The 21,960-nt window shown below is 46.8% G+C and overlaps 1 protein-coding gene across 5 annotated transcripts in view; it reads right to left on the reverse strand.

Moving 5' to 3' along the window:
- The window catches only part of LOC123127538 (uncharacterized), a 64,091-nt gene extending 44,051 nt beyond the window's left edge, over window positions 1-20,040 (reverse strand). For 3 of the 5 annotated variants that reach the window (XR_006462590.1, XM_044547274.1, XM_044547273.1), the window contains exons 1-7: window positions 19,689-20,038; window positions 18,393-18,627; window positions 18,066-18,235; window positions 15,686-15,828; window positions 15,380-15,557; window positions 14,567-15,134; window positions 3,765-3,877 (exon numbers count right to left, since the gene is read on the reverse strand). Coding sequence is in view for 4 of the 5 variants with exons in the window: in XM_044547274.1 (XP_044403209.1) it covers window positions 3,765-3,877; window positions 14,567-15,134; window positions 15,380-15,557; window positions 15,686-15,828; window positions 18,066-18,235; window positions 18,393-18,627; window positions 19,689-19,888 (1,607 nt within the window). In the remaining variant the exon portion in view is untranslated. Of the gene's footprint in view, window positions 1-3,764; window positions 3,878-14,566; window positions 15,135-15,379; window positions 15,558-15,685; window positions 15,829-18,065; window positions 18,236-18,392; window positions 18,628-19,688 lie in introns of all 5 variants that reach the window. The other 2 variants (XM_044547272.1, XM_044547271.1) reach the window with 2 other exon arrangements.
- Between the last annotated feature and the right edge of the window lie 1,920 nt (window positions 20,041-21,960).

Consider the following 21,960-nt stretch of genomic DNA (forward strand, 5'->3'; position numbering starts at 1 on the left):
AGAGGGAATTGAGTCACAAGGTATCGGGATAGTTGGGATAGGGTTTGAGGTGAGAAGAGCACAGAAAGATGAGGATATCGAGGATACCAGGAACCAGTTCATTCTTCTGATCGATGATTCATCTCGTCAGTTAAACACGTTAAATAGCCTCCTCTCTGGGCCACACTTGGCTCTAGTTTACATCCCTCACAATGCCCATGGCCCAACATGCCCTTGGCATCTCTCTAGTCCACTGTGTCATCACGCACAGGTGTGACAAAGACCGAAGCCTCATAGCACATGCGTTAACACCAATAGTGAGGTTGGCTCATCTGCCAAAGATGGACCTTGTCGATCCGTGGGCAAACCACCTGCAGAAATCACATGGCTGAGGTACGCCATGGATGCAGCACCGAATGTGCACTTGGACCATTCGAGGAAGAGAGTATCTTGTCATATAACCTCAAACACAAGACGAAGATTGATGCGAAGCACCCCATGGACATCACCATGTATCATCAACCCCACAAGCTCCAAGTGGACCGGTGACAAGAGCTCGCTCATGTGCCATTGACACCGAGGTTACTTTGTTACTCTTCGAGCTCCATAAGCATTCATATGAGACATGTCTACTACCTAATTCCAAAACCTTGTGCATGCTTAGGTGCAAAGGAATCTAGCATGGATAAGTGAGGGAAGAAGACCAAGCCATGGATGAGGAGAAAGGAGAGCAAGAGGAAGAAGAGCTTGAAATTGCTTTTCGTACGAATAGTTACGAATGTTCATCGCCGTTCCACCTCCAAATCATGAAGGTCGGGCCATCCAACGACTTGCCCTGTATCAAACGACGCAGTGCTCCAACCATGATGAGCAATAAATAAGGATATAATCAAACAAGACAGAAAAAACAACGGAGGAAGAGCTAAAGGATCTCGTTGATCAAGCCCTAGAAAGTCGTTGGGGGCATTGGCCATGCCAAAAGGCATGACTAGGAACTTGTAGTTGGCATTGTGCGTGCGAAAGATTATCTTGGCGATGTTATTACGCATTTGGTGAAAACCAGAACATAAATCAAGCATGCTCATCAAGAAGTTCATCTATCACAAAGATGGGGAACTTATATGTGATTGTTGTTAAGAGTGGTATATGTTAGCCATGTAATAACCCTCATGGGTTTTCTGCATATTTACCACACATGTACGTGTATATATACCCCCCTATCGCTTCATGGAAATATAATTTGTTATTTCCCAAACGTGGTATTAGGGCCTAGGGTTTTTCTTTCTCCTCCACACATACAACTCATGCTTCCTTGAAAAGAACTTTTTCATTGCCTTCCAGATCAATCATTTGTCTTGCCATCTTCGATCTTCTTATCTAATTCGCTTTCTACCCTACACAATAGCATGCATGCAGCTATTTCCCTCCCATCGAAGCCATCCCGCACAGTCTAGATAGAATTTCCCCATCGCAATCACCCGTATTATGTCAGATAGGCTTCCAACTAGAGCTCCCCTATGGCGGTCCTAAACACAACAAGAATCATCATCGAGAATGGCGTTACAACCAAAGTAAGTAATCTAGCCAATAGAAAAGAGTTGCATGGTAAGCCGAGGAACATGAGCCACAAGGGAAACAAAAAATGATGGAATGCTCAGTGTACCTGGATTAGCAATAGGAAGAGAAGTACCATCGGCGATAAGAATAGGGAATCTAGAGGTCTAATGGATGGCAAAGAGGAAGAATCATATGTCATAAGGAAAGAGGCTCCAGAATCAAGAATCCATGGGGATGTACCTGACTGTGGAGGAGGTGGTCGCTTTGTAGCTGAACTTGCAGAACCTGTCGAGGAAGAACCCGAAGCTGCAAGCAGATCTTGTTGCACAACATCCTGTGCAGTTAGAGACGCAACTAAAGAGGTCAATGTAGAACCACAAGCCCTCAAGAAGAACCGCGTCACATGTGTTGCTTCTTCTTGTAGCAATCATACTCAACTGCACCATCGTTGACGCAATAGGGGCAATGTGGACAACAACTACTAGAAGAAGGGTGACTACCACTGCCTATTGGATACGGTAGAAGAGGCGGATCACTGAAGCGGGAAGCAGCCGGTGCAGTAGGTGGTGTAGCAGGTGAGCGCGGAGCGAGCTCCGAGGGAACTTACAGTGGACTAGCACCACGCAGACTAGTCTCCTTAGTGTGGATCTCACTGAGTGCCTCCAGAAGAGACACGGGCACAAGCGAAAAAGATTTGGGCACATCACGGCTCAAACTCCTTACGTTGCCGATACAAGAGCTCATAAACGAACAATTTGGCAACACGCGCACAAGAGCCACAACCAGCAGAATATCAAGCTGACGCCAAATAGCAGAACTTTAAACGCAGAAATGTCGACAATGGAATGACCCTGCTGAAGTGCGTACTCCCGACGAACCACCGACAAGTACAGAGCATCTGGGGCAGGAGCCTGCGGTTTAGGCTCCAAATTGGCAATAGGGCGAGGCAGATATGTGACCTCCTCGAAGAGAAGACAAAGGCCACACAGGTGAATGCGCATGTGGCCAATCGAACCCAGTGTAGTGAACATTGTCAAAATCACCGGCCGACAAGAGATGATATGATAGCCCGACAGTGAAGACATTGTACTTTTTTTTGGTTTACTCTTGTTCAGATCCAATCTAAGAGGAAACATAAGACGAGCCTTGGGAACCGGCTTAGTCTCACAACAAGGAGAGCGCTGGGCATGTGCGTACAGAGGAGACAAAGAGGCCAAGCTAGCATGATCGCTGGTGTCGACCAGGGCGGGAAGGCGAGTGGGTATGACTGGTGGCGGCGGCAACCTAGTGAGTGGTTTCCTATGGCGACAGTCTCCTGGAGATGGCAGCGACGCAACCTACGTGTGCGAGCACCATCGTCAAGCTAGTTTATAGTCGGTCTAACTCAGTCTTTCTCACGACGCTCGATGGAGGTGGCCGGTGGGTGAGCGCTTCTTGGGCCCTTTTTGGAGCTTTACTGGCTTCATATTCCTTCCATTGCCATGGCCGCCAGTCTCTCTGCCCATTACCTTGTCTAGGAGCTCTTTCCATCAGCGTCTCGATCATCTGTGTGACATCTTTCGTATTTAGTTCATTGTGTTTTTATGGGGTCTATCTTAGGAGATGTGCCTTTAGATTATCAGGGTTGTAAGCTTGGTAAAAAGATTCAATTACCTTACCGTCATAGGGAGTTAATGTCTTAGCGTTCTTTTGATCTTGTTCATTCAGATGTTTGGGGTCAAAGCTCCCTTCATCTCGAAAGGGGGTATCGATATTACATTACTTTTATAGATGATTTCTCACTAAACTTGGAAATATTTATGTCTTCTCACAATGAGGTTCTTCCTGTATATCAGCAGTTCGTTACCACCGTACATACCCAGTTATCTACCCCTATTCATGTCTTTCGTGTAGACTCTGCTGGTGAGTATATCTCCCATTTGTCGGGCGGATTCCTAGCTAAGTAGGGCATACTTGCTTAGTTCTCTTGTCATGGTGCTCAAACTCGAGTGGTGTTACGACCAAACTTCCATTATCCACCAAAAAAAGTACTACCTAAAACAACCAGCAGCGCATTCTCTACACAAATATTAACACATGCAAGTCCCCACAAGTTTATGTTGGCAGCCTCCTTCCATGAGATGTAGCAGAACATGATCCTTGCCTTTATTTGTTAGTATGTCCGATAGTACACAATAACCAACCATTGCATAAAGAAAATAAAAATATATATGGGCAAAGCAGCATACCTTATGATAATAGAAGAAGATAACAAGCAAAAGACGAATGACTTCAAAGGCTCATCCCACAATGCCAACGACACCAAAAACCTCCAAAGGTCACTTACCGGTGATAACAATTCCTAGATACAATTAAATCATTATATTCTTAACTGCCCATAGGAAACACAAATTTGGCATTTGACATACATGGTTGGTGCAATTGTATTGAAAACATAAACCATCAAAGAAAGTACACATGTAGATAAGAGACAATTGAATTGCAGGTTACTGAACTCTGCTTACTTAAACTAGGCCATAGAAGTTACAAATTGCAGGCTATTGTAGATCATGAGCATGCTAGCTTGGGTACATGACAAGTGGCGTGGAATGTCTATTCATGACCACTATATGGGGAGCACATGAGCGGCACGTGACAAAAAGTATGAACATTTATCGTAATCTACATTACACTCCTAAATGGCAGATCTCACCAAACCCTACCTTTGAGTTCTGGTAAACTAAACTGCCTTCATTTGAAATTTCAACTGGAAGAGTAATTGACTAAATTCACATGTTCAAAAACGGATATAGATGGTACATTCCAATCTATGGATGATTAATAGAGCAGATGTAACAATTGTCCAACTTTGAAGTGGTGCATAGATACACTTGAACTTGAAATTACAAGTGTGCACAGTGCAAATATCTCCAACAAAGGAGCATCGGAGGCTTTGTGGCACCGCTTTCTCCCTGGGTGACTCCTCGACACCCGGCAGGGCCGCGATGATGGTTCTTGCCTACCACCTCCAAGGTGGTGAAAATTTCCCCTTGTCCACTTTCCTCTACTCTATGATCCATTTCTGTAGAATCTAACTTTATCACTGGGCCCTGATTTCAATGGTCTTATCCGCCTTCATGCATCTTTGCGAGCGCTTCATCGGGATCCACTAAGATCCGAATCTCTTCCATAACTTCTTGCTTAAGGTGAATACGAACCTGGCGCCCAATGAGGTCCCATGTTCATGTCGGTTCTCGATACGCACTGGCAAAGGTTGGGCCTTCATTGAGATGCAGCCCCGCAATTCTTTGAGTCATGACAAGGCCGGCCCGTATCGTGTCTGATGAGACTGGTGCCCCCAAGTTTGTTAACACCCGACTAGTCAAATGGGACTCGTGTGGGCGAACTATAGTTTCCTTACTCCAATGGTGGCGGCCATCAAAGACTTGTGGGACGGGCAATGCAGGTGTGGGCGGCTTCTTCCGCCAAAGAATTTCCTGTTTAAGGAACAAGATGAACCCAATATGGGTACATGGTTTGGTGCTTGGTCCTAGTCAGGACGGCGGAGGTGAGTTTCTTGACCCAGTCGCGAGCCTTCCAATTTTCGATGACCTATTTTCACTGAGGCCTTTCTGTCTCGGGTAGATCCCATCAAGGTGCCGGAGGACACTGCTGGCGCTGGTAGACGATATGGTTAGTTCCAAAGGGGGTAGCGAGGGGGGTTCCGCAATGCTCCCCGAGCATTGGTCAATATGGGAGAAAGGGGGTAGGCCTCCCTCCTTGCATCAAGCTGGCTCGTACTAAAAAAATTCCCTTTTGCTTGGGTTCAACAGGATCTGCAACTATGAGGAAACCATAAGAGATGGCGGCGATGGATCTGCGGCAGTCTGAGAAGTAGGTGGGATGGGTAGACAAGGGCTCAACAGGAGTGATAGGTGTGTTGAAAATAAGCATCCGACGACCGACAGGATCCCAACAACCACGGCTCTTATGCTCATCATTGTACCCTAAGAAGACACTCAGACGGGCTAAGCGGTAAGTTTGGTGCGTTCATGGGGGGCAAGAAGCGCACAGCAAACACAACCAAACAAATGAAGCGCCCAATAATCAGGAGAGCGATCAAAGGCGAGCGGAGAATGGCTGAATGTTGCTGAGATAGGTGGAAGTGGAGACAGCCCCAACCCAAAAGTGAGGCAGAAGGGAGGTAGTGATCATCAATACACGAGCCATCTCGAGAAGGTCATGATGCTTGCGCTCAGCCACGCCACTCTGAGCATGAGCACCAGGACAAGAGAATTGAGCAAGAGTAGCCTGCTCAGCAAGGACTCCACACAACATCTTGGAGATATACTCTCCAATAGGGTCAACACGGAACACACCAATATGCATATGAGTGAACCATCGTAGCAAGACGCTTATAGAAACAAGACCTCACTACGAGAAGACATAAGATATATCCACGTGTGTAGAGAGAAATCATTTATAAATATAATATAGTAGTGACAGCCTCTTTTCGAGGCGAAGGGAGCTAGACCCCATACATAAGTGAACAAGGTTAAAAGGACGCTGAGACACGGTCTCGCTATATGGATAAGGTAACTGACCTGTTTACCAAGCCGTCAACCCTGACATCTAAATACACCACCGGAGACGGATCCAAGAAAACCACTTCGAACTAAGGATGAGAGATGCGGGCCACACAAGTGACAAAGGCAATGATGCCACTACTGAAAAGAGCTGGTAGACAAGGCAACAAAGGTGGAGAGAGTGCAACAATAGCACGGAGGGAAGGTGACGTCAATCAAGCTCCCAGAGGCCCTTGGAGTCACGGCATCGGGGGCCAGCACCAAGGAGAGCACCAGTGTGAAGATCCTAAACAAAACATGAGTCAAATTCGAGAATGACCCTACAAGCAGAGTCAACAATCTGACAACTAGAAATGAGCTGCATGGTATGTCCGGGAACATGAGCAACATCAGGAAAATGAAAAGACAAAGTAAGAACGCCTCGGCCATTAACCAGAAGGATGGTACCATCAGGATCAAGAACATGAATAGGAAAATCGATAGATAGAATGGAGGACGAAGTGGATGAATCATGAGTCATATGAAAAGATGCTCCAGTATCAAGAATCCATGGAGATGTATGGGCTAGTGTAGTAGATAGTCTAATAGTGCCAAAAGAATCAGTAGCAAAAGTTGTTGATGTAGAACCAAAAGTCGTACCTCGTAGGCATCGAAGTCGCATAATCTCCTGCTTAGTCAGAGGCTCAACTGAAGAGGTCGACGTAGATGCACCCGGCAAAGGAGTCCGAGGGAGAAGCGGGTCGCGAAGTTGCGCACTCTCCTGCTCAATGAAGGACATAGCTGAAGTAGTGGATGTAGCAGCACCACGAGAGGAGCAACCACCACCACCTATGGAAGCCACTACAGAAGATGGTGTAGCATGACCAGAATCGTCTGCAGAAGCCGATGAAGGAGAGGAGGGCGCATGCAGACAAGCACCAAGTGCCAAGAGAAGGCGCGTGTGTGAGGCGCGGCCGATGGAGCAATATGCACAAACACTACCGGTGAAAGTCACGAGGGCAGAGGGTGTAGAGCAACAATCACCATGTGCGGAGGTCGCGAGATGCGCTACTAAAGAGCGACCACCACTGCCTATGAAAGACGTCGAAGGAGACGACATCGCAAGTGTACGAGCACCGAGGTGTGCGAGACAAAGTCAATGTAAGGAACACCGCCAAGATTCGGCGGGCAGGGAGGGAGATGCATACCCAACGAAAACATCATACATGTATTTTTCTACTCTTTTTTTAACTGAGCAAAAAAGAATCACGGGCTGGACAAAGGCTAGCGGCGGGTGAAACATGCCAGCAAAAGAGGATGGCACAAATCAACCATGTTTGCTAACACGAGAAACAAACAAACAGGCTGCCTACTCATGCGAGGAACAGGAGGAAGCACGACCAGCAAAGGAGATTGTGTGCTCGCGCGGGGGGAAGCAGCAGCCTTGTAGATGTGTGGGTGCGCAGCTGGGCATCAGCCTTATAAATGTGTGCGTGCGCAGCTTGGCAGCAGCCTTGTAAATGCGTGCATGCGCAGGTGGGCAACAACGACCAGGGAGGCGTCGACCTAAATGGCAGAGGGCGAGGGGCAACACGGGCCTGGCAGAGGGAACCAACTTGAGAAAGATGGCGGCAGCGGCCAAAAGGACCTGGTGCGAGAGTACATCCGTGACCTAGAGACGTGCGACAGGTGGGACGATTCGATTAGGAGGCAGACGGCGCAGTGTCCAGGACATGAATCAGAGGCGGGGTGGCGTGGATCAGAAGCGGGATGGTCCAATGCAGCAACCGAGAGGTACGGCGGCGGCGGAGGGAAAGAGAGCAGGGATGACCGGCAAGAAGATGACGACATCGCTGCGAAGAGATCATAGCAAGAGTTGCGTGTGCGAAAATATTGACCTAGGCTCTAACCATGTTAGGAAATATGCAACTTGTATTCCCATGGGGGCATAGGGCAGTATATATACATGGACAGGTGCAGGAAATATGCAGAAAACCTCTTATAAAATGGGGAAAATAGAAAAGGCTACACGGCTATATATATAGTACTCTAACAGGAAGATCATAGGAGGCACCCGCGCGTTGAGGACCCAAGTGGTGGCGGTCATTTCATAGTTCCGCCCATCACATTCAACCGTGTTCAAGGGAGCCTTGGACCCTGATGGTGTCTTTCAGCCCTGGCAGCTTTACCATCATGTAGATGTGATTCAATATAGCCATGAATTGTGCAAACGTGTGGCGGACTATCATGGCCATGTAGACCATCTTGAAGTCAACAACCTCGAAGGTGCACAGCTTGCGGAAATTATCTGATTTCTCAAAGATGACGGCAAGTGTGACATCCCCTGGGATAATTCCATGGAACTCCCTCAAGTCCTGCTCTCTCTCTGTGGGATACCTACATCTGGTCCAATGTTTTCAACGAAATCATGCTAAAGGAACTCCCCCATCAATTAGTACGCGATGAACTCGCGCGCTCCCTATGATAGGGGATACGACTAGAGGAAGTCGCCATGGGCGTTGGCATCCTGGTGGGCAGTCTTTCTCGCTGATCATGATGGGTACTTCTGCCCATTTCATTCTAGTCGCAGGTCAAGCGTTGTCAAACGAGGACATCCCTTGCTATCTTCTTCGCTTCAACCTCCGACTTGCAAGTCACTAATACTCCCCGTAGACATAGTTAAAAAAGGTGCGCCTAGGTTCTAGGCGATAGCAAAATGCCTAGTGTATAGCTGCGCATAATTGCGGATAAGCATGCGCTTTGGTCAGAAAAGCGCAAGGCGGTGGCAAAACACACAATTAACGCCTAGCGCTTTTTTGAACTATCCGTAGGTGGTTTACCCGCATAAGTACATTGGGGGGGGGGGGGGGTCATCGTCATTGTCCTACGACCTCTACATTGATCTCAGCCTTTGTTCTTCCATGTAGTTTGAGAGGGTCCTGCACTAAGCTCTTCCATGGGATCCCGTCATATGCAACTTCGCACCAATTGTGATAATCTATTTGAGTTATATATTTAGTTGTGTACCCTTTACGTTTTCCCCGATCTATAAGGGACTTTCTGCATATTGTAGCGCACTTGCATGTGTATACATATGGCCTATGGCCACATAGGAATACAAGTTACATATTCCTAACATGGTATTAGAGCTTAGGTTTAGGTCTTAGTCTTCCCGCACGTCATGTATTCTATTCCTGATGGCATGGTCTGTAATCTTCGTCGCTCTCTATATGGCCTTAAGCAAGCCCCTCGTGCCTGGTTTGAGTGCTTCGCCTTAGTGGTGATTGTGGCTGGTTTTCCGATGAGTGCTCATGATCCAGTGTTTTTGTCCACCTTTCAGCTCGCTGACAGACTCTTCTTCTATATGTCGACGACATGATCATCACTGGCAACGACTCTAAGTACATTGTGTTTGTGATGGCTCGTCTTAGTGAGCAATTTCTTATGTCTGATTTTGGTGCTCTTCGCTACTTCCTTAGCATTGAGGTTTCTTCTACCTCTGTCGGCTTCTTTACTTCCCAAGGGAAGTATATCCAGATCTTCTTGCTTGAGCACACTGTTGATTTGATGGAGCTCAAAGTCCACCTTTGTGCTTCTAACAATGAGCCTTTGTCTGATCCTACGCGTTGTCGTCATCTTGTTGGAAGTATTGTCTATCTAGTCATCACTCGTCCAGACATTTCCTATCCCATTCAAATTCTAAGTCAATTTGTCTCTGCTCCCACTTTGGTCCACTACAGTCACCTTTGCGTGTTCTACGGTATCTTCGTGGGCCTATCTCTCGCCATCTCTTCTTCCCACGATCCAGTTCGTTCCAGCTTCAGGCCTATTTGAATGCTATTGGGCTAGTGATCCTTTAGATTGACTGCCCCTTTCTGCTTATTGTGTTTTTCTTGATGGTTCTCTCATTGCCTGGAAGACAAAAAAAACTGACTACAGTTTGCAGTTTCCTATTCAAGTTCAAAGACTGAGTTGCTAGCTATGGTTCTTTTAATAGTAGAGGAGGCTTGGCTACGATGGCTGCGAAGATCTTGGTGTTTGTCACTACACCTACTCCTCTCATCAACCAGTACATGTGCTATCAATACTGCGAGCAACCCTGCGAAGCATGAGCTCACCAAGCATAATGGTGTCGAGGCTTCTTTTGTGCACTCGAGTGTGTGGGATAAGGTTATTCTCTTCAGTATGTGGCTTCCAAGTTATAGTTGGCGGATTTCTTTACGAAGGCCCAGAATAGAGCAGAGTATCTCTCCAAACTCAATGTTGTTGATCCAGCATGATTTTGACAGGGGATGGGGTTGAGTTATATATTTTAGCCATGTACCCTTTTATTTGTTCCATTCTATAAGTTTTTTTTGCATATTTCATGCACCTGTACATGTATATATACTGGCCTATGGCCCCAAGGGAATACAAGTTGCATATTTCCTAGCATTTACCTCTGCCTTCTTCAAATCAAAAAGGGGTGCATTTATCCTTTGAGCCCTAGAACTTGGATTTTGACTGCAATTGACGCTTCTTGGGGCACACTTTGCGCTGCACATGTGGCTCACCTCAACGTTCAAAGTCATTGCTAATGCATCCAACCATGACGTTCGAGTCGCTCCTCCATCATTTCTGCTGGTGTTCTTTCTCATGTTCGGGTCATTTGGACTTCAGTCCCTACCATCTTCGGCCTTCCGTGTGATGGCAACATCGATAGCTATTGCTTTTCTGACGATTTTGACAAGTTGGTTCATGTGGTAGGTCTCCTTCATATATGGAGGTGGTGCCTTGATCCTTGTGGACCGCAACCTTGAATGTTTCGGTTACTTCTTCGTCCGGGGGATAAGGGACTTTGTGCCATTCCAAGCGGTATGGTGGAGGTAGTCATGTAGCTTTTCATTGCCTGCCATCTTGATGAGCTTAAAATCCTCTTTTATCTCCTTGTTGTCCCCCGTGGTAGAAAGGCTTCTAATGAAGAGGTTCACAAAAGGTGTTCCAACAGTCGATAGGGCAATAGGTTCCTAATCCGAAGCTCTCCTCCCCCCCCCCCCCGCGTCACTCCCGTGAATGACAGGGGGAACCCTAGCCGCCACCTCCTCCTCTAGATCCCACTTCGCCGCCGCCGCCGCCGCACGCTGACGGGCAAAGCCCGCTTGGCAGCGGCGGCGACGGGGCCTCCTCTCCTCTCCGTGGGGGCGCGGGCGGCGAGGACGCCTTCTTCGAGCGGGGGAGTGGCGCTACGTGTGGGGCGCGGCGGCGCCGACAGCTGTGCCTTGGTGTGGAGGACTGCTTGTCAGCGGCGGTGGCTCGTGCTCGCGGTGGTGGCGGCTGCGCGTGTCTGGCGGAGGCGGGGCGTGCTTGGCGGCGGCGGCCCAGGTCAGATCCATTATGATGGGTTCCTGGCGGCGGGCGGCACGGGGCGGGCAGCGATTGACGGGTTCGACTTTGGCCGTGGCCCACGGCAGCACGCCGGCAGCTACTGCTGGGTGCGGTGGTTGCCGGTCATCCGCCCAGATTTGCCCCCTGGTCGCCGCTGGCGGCTCAGGGTGGTGGTCGCGCTCACCCTGGTCGTGGCTTGGTTATGGGGTGCGACGGCGTGGTGGCAACCCATGGTGGCAGTGCGGGTCGCGTCGCGGCGACAGCTGGACTTCCTCCGGTGTCGGTCCGTTGGCGCGGGGTCTTGGTGGAGGTCACTGGGGTCCTTCGCGGTTGCTGGTGTGGCCGGTCCGTCACCTCGCGTCGTGGAGCGGGCGGCAGGGACAAGCCAGATGCGGATCCAGGCCGGGAGCTATGGTCAGGCACCACAGGAGGTGGCGTATGGAGAGGAGTTGGGAGTGATGGGTGGCGCCGATGCAATCGGGCCACCCGTCACCGGCAGGGGCGCCTGTCGTCGACGTGGTCCGCTCCCGTGTCACTTCTTCTCCGACCTGGTGGCTCCCCGATCAATCTGATTGTCTCGGTTGCTGGCGGCTCTATCGGCGGTCGGAGCTTGCCCGTCGATTCATCGCTTGCAGCCATGGAGGCCCTATTGGGCGTCGTGTTTCCTAGGCAGCGGCTCAGTAGTGGGAGCTGCGGTGCTCGTGGGCTAAGCTCGCAGCTCAGGTGCGTGCAGCTAGCGGCCATGGCCGCATGGGCTGTGTGGTGGATGGCGTTTTGACGTTCCGTGTAGGTGTTCCGCTAGGGTACTCATGCCTGGCCACACACTGGGCGAAGGAGCATGCATGCCGAGGTGAAAACCCTGTCAGGCTTCGGCCAAGCCGACGAAAGCGGCGCCCGTGGGCGTCGTCATCTTCCTGAAGTCTCCGTTAAGGTTGCTCCTTTCTCTTCGTCGTGCTCCGGATGAAAATCTAGATCCTTGGATCGGGCGGCGTCGGCACTTCGGTGTCGTATCCTTCCTGAAGGCACCGTCTTGGAGCTCACGATGTCGTCGACCCTCAACTTCACCTCTTCTTGGTATCTCCTGGGAGTGCTCCGGCGGCTTCGTAGTGATGCTTACTGTCATCTTGTAGTCTACTTCGAGTCGTTCAGTGTGTGGTTGTTGTAGCTTCTAGCACCTTTGTATCTGGCCTTGGGTGAGTGTGGTTGTGGGTGTGTTGTGTTGTGGTTTGCTCGGCCATATGAGGTTGTTGCTTTATATGTAAAGCGGGGCGAAAGACTTTTTCGGTAAAAAAGTAGGTTCCTAAGACATGCAAGGGTGTTGCCTTGTAGATGGGTGGTAGGATGTTTGCCATGTCAGAGGTATTGCCGCCCATGACCCGTAACGTCTGGGAAACTTCATAAGGCGACAGGGTTAGTGAGTCACTCTCTAAGTTGTGAGTCTGTACATGGCGTGGCACCCTCATGCTGGTGATTTCGTGGGAGAGGGCTCGACATCCCATAGTATCGTTGCCAAACTTGAAGGTCGGCAATCACGCCTGGTCGACACGTTCATTGGGTAGGTGTGATGGCCTTCGATGTGCGGGCGACCTAGTCGCCTCTGGGTCATCACTGTTATCGTTAGATGGTGGACCAGGTGAGTCTCGACAGGATCGTTTGCTTCTCTTATTGTTGTTACCTCGGGTGGGCCATGTCCCCGCTCGTCCACGCCTTCCTTCTGGTCTTCGTCGCTAGGTGGCAGGGAGCGGCGATCGTTTCGCCCGCTCCTTGTGCAAGCACATCGCGACTTCTCCCATCATTGTGACCTCTGTTTTCCTCAAGAATTCGTGTGGTGCCGTGCCTTCCATGCTCTATCTCCTTCGGTTGCTCTTCATGGAAGTCGTGGTTATCCGGTTGTTCACAATCCCACGAATGGTGCTCGATGGGCGTCGTTGAAAAATTGAGACAGTTAATGAGTGCAGAAATTCAGAAAGTGGAAAAACAACTGTCCTTCCGGGGTTAAATTAGATTAGCCTTATTTTTCTCCACCCTCAATTGAGTCAATTTCTCAAGTAGCTTCTCAATTCTTTGATTTTCCTCCATGATTGCGAATCACCTCAGAGTAAGGTTTTTGAGTCAACAAGTCAAGTCGAGTCACCATGCCTCCGCCTCAGTGATTAGTTGGACATAATTGGTGATTTTCTGTCTTCCAGTACCGGCTCGGTGATTAGTCGGCGACTAACAAACAGAGCCTCGAAGCAGCACAACACAAGTTCTCTTGCGCAGCTAACAAGTACAGCACTACAGCTGAACCCCAAGCAGCTGCTAAATGGAAGAGCACAAGAAACCAATCTTCTCCCTGGCACACGCCAAAGCCGAGAATCCAGCATGCTGCTCCCAATGTCCGGGCCACACACACTCTTCTCCTCACAGGCAAATGCACGGGCACCAGACACCCAAACTGCTCGTCCACTGCAGTACACGCACACTCCTGGCTGCACTGCCTGCCTGACCACTTATACTCCTCTGCAGCTATCTCCTCTTCCGTGCAGAGCAAGTGGATGCACTTGTTTTTCCTGCTGTGCAACACAGCAGCAGCTCCTGGGCACGCATCTCGTCCAGCCAGATGAGCAGCCTTGGACAAGAGCAGGGCACATTACTCTACACACAGCCGCTGCTGCCTCCCCTTACGTACTGCTGCTGCCTTAACCTGCTGTAGATCCCCTATTTCTGCTGGCCGCACCCCGCTGCCGGCCACCGCATATTATACTAAGGATAAGACTACTCCTGCTCTTTCTGTTTCTTCACATCCCATTGACACAATAATCTGCTCTCTGTCATGCAAGTCCTCAAAACAATATGTTTTGAACATAAAGAGGATGACAGAATGATTGCAACCCTGAACACTCCCCACTCTCATCTGGACTTCCATGAGACAACATATATGCCTCTGTATATTTCCAGTTTCGAGAACTTTAATTAAACCAATGTTACAATAGGGACTGAAACAAGAACCTGGCTCCAGAAATACAAGTCCAAAGTGAAGTAAAATTAAGTGACCAGATTGAACAGGCGATAATGCACGAAAAGGCCAAACAACCTAAAGTAATTGAAAAGATGAAGATATTATGTTGTTCTTAGTTTACCTTCATCACTACCAGGTTTGTATCAAGCCCATCAACTTTGACTCCATCAACTGTGGCTTGGGCCAGTTCAACCTTCTTGTAATTGTTCATTGACTCAGTAACTGCCTTCTGCAAGGAACTCATTTCCCCAACGACTATCTCACCAACAAAGAGTCTCTCACTATTATTACCTGGTGATACCATGCCCAGGTTTGACAGGACAGCGAAGGCAGACATGGAACGCATTCCGATGCTCATGCCTGGTTGATTGGCATGAGCTGAACTTCTTGATGATATAGTACTGGCTAGTGTTTCAAGTATTACATCTCCTCCAGGAAGTTTGTCACAAAGATTGAACAACAAAAGAGATTCGTATCGATTGGAAGCTGGAAAAGCTAATTCTTCGATGGCTTGCAACCGCAAGATACCAAGCGAGGCCTTCAGAATTATTTCCTCTTTATCGACTCCACTTATGTCGAACTTCCTAACAAACCTGTGAACATAAAGAACTTCAGATATAATTGCCAACCAGTAATCACGGCGAGAGTGCCCGGCCAGCTCTGGAAATTCTATGATCACTGGTTCAGTTCTGCATTCAATATTATATAGTCAGAGATGAGTAATCATAAGTAGAACAAATATATATATACCCTATATATATATATAGATATAGATATGCTAATCGTAAGTAGAACACCAGTCTTAACAGAACAGACTTTTTCTCAAGATAAATAGCAATCAGTTGTATGTTAAATAATTAGTAAAAGACCGCTGTAAAGCACAACCTATGTTCATTTAATGTAATATTGAGTATTTGCTTTGTTTTAAACTTACAAGGTTGTTGATTTATACATAACAGCTTTGTCAAACAGCCGTGAACCCCATGGGCCAGTCAGCTCAGGTTTAACAATCTGCTTTGCATCTTCTGCAAGTTCATAAGATTTGGGCTTATCAAATGTCACAACCTTTACAGCTTCAAAGTAAAGGGCATGATCCGTAAGTGTCAATCTTCCTGCATCACCAAAGGTTGAAACCAGTGATATAAATATAACAAAAGGAACAAGGTGAAAACATAAATTAAGCTGTAAGTAATCAAACATGCCATCAACTTGATCAGCCCCATCAGTAAACCAGACAAACCTGGCCATGTTGAAATCCCAACATGCTCAAGTACTGGTTGAGTTGTCAATGTTCCATCGACTTCTAGAACCCTTTCTCCTCTCTGTGATCGGAAGCCCGATAGAAGCGATGACTCAGACTGTGTCTTCATTTTCTTAAATGCTCTATATGGACAAAACACATTCAGAGTCACCTTTACCAAAAAGGAACCAACAGAAATTCATACTTACATATCCTATATTAAGAGGAAACGAAATAGCATAACTGAACTTTATTTGAAAATAAAAGTTTATAGACATGTTTCTGATGCATTCAACTTTAAAAAAGGAGTATATAATTGGCGAATAATTTAAAATTAAAAAGGAATGTCAACTACCATCCTATTTCAGATAGTGAAGGAATGTCAACTACCATCTTATTTCAGATAGTGAAGGAATGTCAATTACCATCCTATTTCAGATAGTGATAACACTTCAGAATATGCATTGACACTTAAATGCCTATATGAACAAGTTATATATCGTTAACAATGACAAAATCTGCTTCCCACAATGGCATTTGGGAGAAGGAAGCCATGTCCATGTTTGTACCATGGTACACTATACACTACGATCCTTTGATATCAAGGACATTACGAACATGGCTTTTAAACTATGGCTTCGCTCTACAGCCTCAATGTTACATTACTGTACACCTACAGAAGCAAGAAAATGTATAGTTGTTATTCGCTCGTCATACTGTTATGGATGCAAAACTTGATTGTACTGCACAACCCATGGGGCAAATATCTTGTACAATATACTTGGGGTACAAGGAAACCTATACTAATACAACTACGCAAAGAGACCTTAGACCTATATTAATACTCCTTAACCCCCCCCCCCCCCCCCCCCCCGCGCGCGCACACACACAACCACCAAATGCAAAGTGTACGCAATAGCATTGCATTTGAAGGTCCAGCTTGGGTCCGATCTGGCATGATCTGTCGAGGGAGCAGACAACCTGGAATGATGCAGCCAACGAGACAGAGGTGAGAGGACGGGACCAATCTGATCCGGAGATCGATGGGGAAAGGTGGAGACGGATAAATCGACTGGGAGGGTGGGCTGGAGACCGAAGGAAACGATCTAGAGGAGCATGAGTTACGCGTGCGAGAAAAAACTGGCTTGTGATACCATGTTATGGATGCAACTTGATTGTATTAACAGCCCATGGGGTAAATATGTAGTACAATAGACTCGGGGTACAACGAAGGAAATTTAGACCTAGACCTATATATACTAATACTCCTTAACACATACAACCTTTTCAATACATGCCAGGAGTCTATAACTCAGCATGAATGAGGTAGTGAATCACTATATAATGGAATCTACTAAGTCTTTGTAGAGATTTCACTTTGGACTACATACAGAGCAAAATGTATGAATCTACAATCTAAAATGCATGTATATACATTTGTATGTGGTTCATAATGAAATCTCTACAAAGACTTATATTTAGGAACAGAGGGAGTAATAAAATGTCGTACAAGCAAGACTTTTAAGAGACAAAACCTAGTTAGTGATTGCCCAAAAAAACTCCATCTTTGTATATGAAGGTAGCCTCTGTTTGTTGAGAATAAGCAGCAAGAACAGAAGACATCAGATGTGTGATGCAATTATGTGTTTTTATTCATTTGGGAAACAATTAAGAACAGACATACACATCAAGGGGTGCGCAAGAAAATTAGCTGACATTGACAACAGTACACGATATATCTCCATTTCTGTATTTATACCGATTAAGCGATGACCAGTTGTAACAATACATCAGCATAATTGCTCAAACTGATCGAGTTACAATATCTTGTAAGAAATAAGAAAAAAAATATGTAGTACTACACATGCACATCCATTATAAGTACTGAATGACGTCATATCTAAACTCTGCAAGAAATACTCCCTCCATCCCGAATTACTTGTCTTAAATTTGTCTAGATACGGATGTATCTAGACACGTTTTAGTGTTAGATACATATGTATCTAGACAAATCTAAGAGAAGTAATTTGGGACGGAGGTAATACTTTAGAGCACAAGGAAAGACAATGTCATGAACGCCAAACAGAATGACGTCATATCTAAACTCTGCAAGAAATACTTTATAGCAGAAGGAAAGACAATGTCACGAACGCCAAACAAAAATTTCAGATTGTGCACTCTAAGACCAGATATCTAGGAAAATTGTCTTACATTTAGTTTAGTTTATTTAAGAACTAATAATGATTTCATCCAAGACAAGGAACAAAATTTAATGTTTTAAAGAATAAGGGTATACAAAAGATAAAATTGTAAGTACTCGGGTATTTGAACAAGGAAACGTATATGATTACTATGAAAACATTACAGTACAGAAGGTGACCTGTCCAATCCTGCAAGATACTTATCATATACAGGAAATGGAAGACGGCCTCCACTTGTTGATGAAAGCACATCAAAGAGATTTGAAGAAGTTACTACATCAGCGATTGTTGGAATGGCAGGTGCTATTCTTGAGAAAGCCTCCAAACTAACTGTGCTATCAACCTCAACCTACAAATGAGGAGAGATGAAATTCAGTATAAAAGGGATGTTATTACAAAACTTTAATGCAAGAAAAGACCTTGTACAGATGATTGTAATGCAGGCCCAGCTCATTCTGTATGACCAACAAATTATTTCGGGAAAGCAATCAAAAGAAAGCTTCTACCTTAACAGTGAGCTGGCTTGAAGAAGAGGGAACTTCCCAAGCTAACATCATATCAAATGTCAGGCGACGAAGGCTTTTGTCAGCAAGATATCCCGCAACTTGTGAGACCTGTGCAAGTGCCCTAAAGCAGCAATATTCCAAAAAGTTTCTCGCATAGTTTCTTGGATGCTTTATAGAGTCAGATGCTTGCATATCAAAGTCATATTGCAGGTCTTCAATGGATACGTCGAGAACTCTGAAAGGTAATTAGCGCCAAAAAAGGCTGTTCAACATCCAATGGACACAAAATAGGCATTACGTAACTAAGAAAAAGCAAATTTGTTATATGGTATTACTAAGTTATTATAATAAAGTACGACACTGCACAGTCATCCTGGCTAACTGTGCTCCACAAATCAAGTCAAAACTAAAGAAAAACATTATGACAGCTCCACGAAACATGGGAAGCTCAACAGGTTCCCAGTCAAGCCAACCACTGGACTACAGATCTTTCAACCGAGTTAAACTATATTAGGTCACACAACATGTTCCTTTGACTCTAAAATGGTATGCACCCAAATATTAAAATAGAACTAATTGTCCAATTCATGAGAAACTATTTCTCAAATTGTCCAGTTACATGCATTGCAATGTAGTTTCCATTGCAACCAACTGAATCTTATGGTTCACGAAAGACCCTTCGACAGAGAATGGAATGGCATGTCATCTTCAATGCTATAGGATCAGTATGGACGTTTGATTCACACAGGAAAAACATAGGATTCTTTACATGAGGTTGTAGTGGATGGAAATTTTCTTATAAAAACTAGTGCAAAGGAATCCTAAGGAAAAATTCCTATGCATGAAACAACCATTGTAGGGAAAAATCCTAAGGATTAGAATCCTCCAAAATTCCTTTGGAAATCCTTTGAATCAAAGAGACCTTAAACCCATTTTCAGATTCAAGATGAACTCCCTCAGACCAGACTACGCTATTTGTTCCTCAAACACAGTACCCTGGACTCATGTAAAGAATAATAATATGCAAGCTAATATCGTTTCAAGATTTTCTGAGAATTTTCACCTACGTCGCCATGACTGCAGTTTAGAGAGCAGTGGTACTATCCAGGATTATGTGATGATCTAATTCCATTACAAAAAGAAAGAAGCTCGTGAATTAAACAGTCTACAGAAGCTTCGGGAATCAGCATCTCTTAATCTCAAGGCCCAAGTGATAACGAAAATTATAACATCCGAGAGCAACATTTCCTCTTTCCAAACTGAAGAAAACCAACGCCCAGTTCTTTAAGATATTACCGGGAGCAGCGAGAGACGACGGCGCTGACCATGGGGGAGAGGCCGGCAACGGACGTGCTCTTGCAGGCCGAGGGCGAGCGGTAGGGGTCGTCGTCGTCGTCCACGCCGCGGCGGGGGACGGGCCACTTGAAAGACCCGTCCCGCACGAGCCCCTCGAAACCCTCCATCAGCAGATCCCGCGTACTTCTCATCATTGCCATCCTCCAATAGTCCGCCGGATCGGACTAAAGACGGTGTGTGCTTGCCGTGTTCGTGTGATATCACTGCGTAGGCCGTAGGGTCTAGGCGGGCTGGCGGGGACCTTGGTACAGGCGGTGGGACGGTGACCAGGGAAGATGAGACGGGAGTGCGGCGTAGCAGAAGCCCCCAAAATATCCCATTTAATTTCGAGATTTGCAGAGTTTTTTCACAGAATTGAATTGAACTGAACCAAAATTTAGTTCAGAGACGTTTTTTATTTCAAGAGATGTGCATCAGATATACGCTGTAGTTTCGATCGTCTCAAATCTGCTTTTTTCTTTCAGAATAACCACTTCATTACTTAAGCTAGTCTAGGATTTCATATGATACAATATGTAAAATGCAATTAGCAGGCGTCCATCGCCTAACCGCCGCCAACCTTCTCCCCCCTCCCCCCGCCCCCCCTCTGCCGCACCGCAACTAGAGGACGCCGCCGGGCGATGCCAGTGCGGCCAAGGCGGCGGCTGGCCATCTTTGATAGCCTGACTTATTAGGGATGATAGACTACTTATATTAATAAGGAATTCCTTCTTTTCCGATAGCCCGTTCGGAAAGAACTCCAAAGTTAAGTGTGGTCAGCTTGGAGTAGTTTCAGGATGAGTGACCGACCGGGAAGTTGCTCCCGGATGCGCACGAGTGAGGACAAAGTGCGCAGAAATGACTAGTATTGATATGTGGGGGCCAGTCTAGATCCTGCTAGGAGTAACGACCACCGGCGGATGTGTCCGGGGCGTTACACCATCCTCCTGCGGCAACACCCGAATCTGGTGGGCACAAATGCGGGCGGTGCATCGGTGCACTGGGACGCGAGGTCCTAGTGATCGACGATGGGCTCAGTGGTTGGATACATGGTGGTAGCTTTCCTTGGCGGCGATGGTGGGCGCGTGCAGGCGTACGCTGGCCGGAGTAGTGCTGCAGTTCAGGAGAGGACTTGTTCCAGCGGAACGTGGATGCGTTCTCGGACGGGCCAGGTGTGGATTTGTCCCTACGAGTACATGCGTCCTCCAGGGCGCTTAGGGCGTCATGCCTTGCTGGATGTCGTACCAGCATTCTCTCGCTGGCGCGCAGGGCCTCGGCCGGTGGTCGTGATCCAGATTCGGATCGAACTATTGGTGGTGGTTGAAGATTGCACTGCACCGACCTCTTACATCTCCACGCTGGCTTCCGAACCTCATACGGTTCCACACTGGCTACTCTTTGAATCTGGTGCTTCGGCGATGGGATGCAAACTATTGGCGAAGGCTTGACGCAGAGGGATGGTTGTGCAGTTGCATCGGTCGCATCGCGTGTAGCTGCTGGGACCATGGAAAAGTGATGGCGGCATCACATGAGTGACTACAATGGTGGTGTTTCTCGAGCACCCGGTTTTGAGCTCCGGCGTGAAAGCCCAAGTCTGACCCGAGTTGATTATACCTGGTAATGGAGAATTCGTACGGCGTTACCTTGTTGAAGGCAGTGCTCGAATATGCTCGGACTGTTTCTTCAGGGTGTAAACCTAAATTATGTCCTTTAGTGTTTGGATCTGATGACGGCGGCGCTTAAGTATCGCTTCATTCCTGAAGGCGTTCTGTCACCTTGTCCTACTTGTGCTGTTATGAGATGGTTGGTGCGGATATGATCTTTCTTGTAGTTTGCTGATCACGGATCTAATCACTTTGGGCTTTTTCTTTATTTTGCCCCGCCTATGCATAGTTTTGGTCTTATATGACTTTGCTATTTGCTAGCGTGTTGTGTGTGTGTGTGTTGTGTGCCTAGCTATGCAGCTAGGTCGGGTGTGTGCTCATCGTGTTTGTATCCTCTTGATGCTTCATTTTGAGTTAATAAAATCCACTCTTTATTAAAAATACACATTGCACACCTCCCGACTAACACTACCTTAGCTAACTGATGAGCAACTGAATTCACAAAACGCCTTACCCAGCATACTTTAAAATCCTCTCTCGTCCTCAGCAATGGCTTCACTTCTTCTATCATTGGCCCTACAACAAATATATTACTTCCCTATCATGCATATATTGCAATGGTTTGCATG

Source organism: Triticum aestivum, chromosome 6A, assembly GCF_018294505.1.
Source record: "Triticum aestivum cultivar Chinese Spring chromosome 6A, IWGSC CS RefSeq v2.1, whole genome shotgun sequence".
In the NCBI taxonomy this organism is placed as follows: Eukaryota; Viridiplantae; Streptophyta; class Magnoliopsida; order Poales; family Poaceae; genus Triticum; species Triticum aestivum.